This window comes from Morone saxatilis, unplaced genomic scaffold (genome assembly GCF_004916995.1).
Source record: "Morone saxatilis isolate NCDOM2014 unplaced genomic scaffold, NCSU_SB_2.0 Contig8, whole genome shotgun sequence".
NCBI classification, from domain to species: Eukaryota; Metazoa; Chordata; class Actinopteri; family Moronidae; genus Morone; species Morone saxatilis.
Genome location: NW_023340257.1, coordinates 24,936,812 through 24,940,636, shown reverse-complemented (window position 1 = coordinate 24,940,636; position 3,825 = coordinate 24,936,812). Strand labels below are relative to the sequence as shown.

Here is a 3,825-nt window from a genome sequence, read left to right as displayed (position 1 = left end):
CTCCTGTAATTTAAATCCCATCCTAGCCAACATGACAACAGAAGAAAATGAATCAAACGTGTAGTTTAATGTTAAGGTCAACATCCTGTAATTTACTGGTGGTTAAAAAACAGTGAGTGAGAAACAAACACAGTGAATAGTTTACTCTCCACCTCCACCTGTACCGTTAATCATATCCAATGGGACAAACATACTCCGCATTGCTGTTGAGCAAGGCATTTAACCCACAGCAGCTCCCACGTGTGAAGAAAGTAAGTGTGGAAAAGGAAAACTGAAGCTAAAAATACACTTTTGAGTTGCAGCCCACACTTACTCGACGTAGTTGTGCTCCTGTCCGAGGTTGCAGAACATGTAACCGTAGTAACCGTAGACATCCCCACAGAAGACCTTGATGTTGCGCTGAGAGCAGAGCTGGTCGACCCGCACCATCAGGTCTCTGGAGCAGCCTGTCAGACACACCTGAGGGGAAAATAACAAATCAATTGGAGGCTGGTCAGAGGTAATTTCCAATATTACCTGTAATGCCAAAGAACTTATAAGAAACAGTAACTGACTCTTTACACTGTAGATACACCGACCTACTACATAAATTGATCATTTTACAAATAAAAAAACAGCACTGCAGGCTAATTTTTATTGTAGATAATTAGAACAGAGTCTTTATAAGCGGCTACTTCAAGGATCTGAACCTGGAGTTTATGAGATAAAAGTTAAAGAAAACAACCTTCTTCCTCAGCACTTATTCAGCATGTTGTTCAGAGCAGTTTTATAACACTGTATCCGGCTCAGAGAAAAATAACTTTCACTTTAACGAGTCATATCTGCTTTTTTTATTGTTATTTTTCAGCTACACAGTATGTGCAGAGATGAATCCCTTCCTGTTTACTGTCAGATTAATATTTCCTCTGTGAAAATGTAAATGTCTAAAACCCCCACTGTGCAACTCTGTTAGACACCTTCTCCTCCTATAACCACCTGAGCCATTTTGTTTTGTTATTCGCTCATTTCCATTTCATTAATATAACACGAGCTGCTTCCAATAACAGAAAACATCAAATGAAATTGTTGTCTTGCATTAAATCCCCAAGGGAGAGACAGACATATTTTACTCGCAGTATTAAACTGGCGGCCGTTCCCTTAAAAAGAACGAATACATCAGTAACTTTCAGCCTTCTCAATTCTTGGAAACAAAAAAAAAAAAAGCAACTGTGGCTGGTCAGCTGCCAAACTGACCGAGGCACACCTACTGTAGTGACACAATGTACCATGGTAACATGAGGGAGGGCTGATGTCTTACTGTAAACAACTGACCGGCGGGCTGGGTCCACCTTATCCTGCTGACACAGTCCAGCACACCCAAAACACCCTCCGCTCGCTGATAAGACTGATGCTGCATCTCTGGCATCGCTGACTCCCACACAGCAGCAAGCAGACCCCAAACAGGATTTGTTTACATACTGTAGGACCTCGACATCTGGATCATATATAGAGTCTGAAACCAATTCTATCTGACAAGTAAAACATCCTCATTTCAGCTCTCGTACAAGGTTCAGCCATAAACCTCAATCTTTTTCCTTCCTAAACATTATTTCTGAGCCTTATTTGACGCAGAGCAAGCATGTGATTAGAGCGTCAGAAACACAAAGAAAAGAAAAGAAAAGAAAAAAGCTGGAATCTCCTTTTAAAAATAATGTTTTTAATTTTCTTAATCTTAATATGAATTCACAAACAATCTCATATTAGCCAAATTAGAACAATACTGCTAATTTCACATGAGACATCTTTGTATTTGAGTTTTTCTCACTAACCAGCGGAAGAAGGTGATGTCGGGTATTTCCAGCCACCCGTCAAAGTCAGATTGTATTTATCACAAAGCAGACTTTACCTCAGGGGGCTTTACAGTCTGTAGAGTGTGCGTCCTTAGACCCTTGATTTGGGTAGGAAAAGAAATCCCCCAAAAAACCTCACCAACCACAATTTCACAAATAAATAAATGTAATAAATAACAGAATCTAATGACGTGTGTGTGTGTGTGTGTGTGTTGCAAAACCTGATAAGAATTATTTTTGCAACTGTTTTTTAAATTATTGCTTAAACATAAATATTAAATTTAATGGATGATAAAAAACAAGCTTTCAGGTGCTTTGAATGCGTAAAACAAAGAAAATCGTGATATTTATGTGATTTCAGTTCCTTCTTGCGAGGTACTGAAATGAAACTGCAGTAAAATGAAAGAAATCGGATTGTAAGCACACAAAGAGTGACTGAGTATCAGTAGTGAGTCCGCTGTACTCTGGAAGCACCCAGATGGACAGTGTGTGTTTTTCTATTGTACTCATCCCTCAGTAATTAGGCCTTTCACATGAAAACTGTGACCACACTCCAACAGCTCCACTTTAATCACCCTCCATCTTCCCGCTGAGCCACGCGCAGATACATCCGTGGAAGCAGATGAAAGCGACGAGTGGTCTACAGCGGAGAGAGGGAGAGACCCCCCTCTGTTTCCCCATTTTTTATTTTATCTGAAGCTTTTTAAATTGTCCCGCCTTCTCTTCTCCAACCCTCTCATCCACCCTCCCTCTGTCCTACTAACATCCATCTAATCCCGTCCTCACTTCACTCTGTCCTACTTCTATCTTCCTCCCATACTACTCTCCCTCCTCCTGACCTTCACTTAGCACCCCCAGAGGGAGGAAGACTGCTGACGATTCAGACACAATAGGGGGGGATATGTTATTCTTCTGATGGTGTTCAAATACATTCTTGTGTTCAAATACATTCTTGTCACTCTCTTTGTGTGCTTACAATCCGATTTCTTTCATTTTACTGCAGTTTCATTTCAGTACCTCGCAAGAAGGAACAGAAATTGCATAAATAAATCACGATTTTCTTTATGTTTTACGCATTCAAAGCTTGTTTTTTTAATCCTCCATTAAATGTAATATTTGTGTTTAAGCAATAATTTAAATAACAGTTTCAAAAATAATTCTTATCAGGATTTGCAACACATTCTGTTATTTATTAAATGTATTTATTTAATAAATAACAGAAAAAACTGAGATGTGGAGACGAATTCTACTAATACAGCGAAACAATCATTCATTTATTGCTCAATCTCACCCAACCAACTGATTTAATGACAAAAATATAACGTTTTATGTTGTATATGTAATGTTATATTAATTATGTCACCATGTACCACGAGTTCACCCAGTGGGAGTTGCTGCAATCAGAAAGTCCATGAAGGTCTTCAAACCTGAGTTTGAGTTATGACGCAATAAATCCTTTTATCTTCTGACTCTATACGTGATCTAATGTCCTCAAATACAGAGCAGCACAAACTGTGTCAGTGTCCCAATATATTCTCTTTACTCAAATTAACCGTCACAAGTGACATTTAGTTAGATTACTTCCATTAAGCTGCTGTAAGCGTGCCCACATTTGTTAATGATTTGTTTCCAGGTCTGACTTTTAAACACAGTATCACCTGAATGCAAAGCTTTGCAACCAAACCAAACCTTTCTTTCTAACCGACGAGTGAACAATTAGTCCCGTTCTCCGCCCACTGAACGCTGCTGTAAACCCTGCATGACCATATAAGGCAAACTCAGGCCTTGTCCTCGTTATATAATTAACAGGATAATTATATCATAAAGCAGTTGAAAGAAAGAGAATCAAACCATAAAGCATAAAGCAAAGCTGGTGCAGTTCTCAAGCTGTGCCGTAAGAGTAAGTAAGTAAAACTTTATTTATATAGCACCTTTTTGACACAGAGTTGTTCCAAACAACAAATAAATAAACATAACAACACATGTAAAACAAACA

The 3,825-nt window shown here is 38.8% G+C and overlaps 1 protein-coding gene across 1 annotated transcript in view; it reads right to left on the bottom strand.

The window, feature by feature from the left end:
* Positions 1-3,825, bottom strand: part of sae1 (SUMO1 activating enzyme subunit 1) — a 13,687-nt gene that overhangs the window by 7,413 nt on the left and 2,449 nt on the right. Inside the window, 1 exon segment of the mRNA XM_035680611.1 lies at positions 286-459. Within this exon segment, the coding sequence (XP_035536504.1) occupies positions 286-459 (174 nt within the window).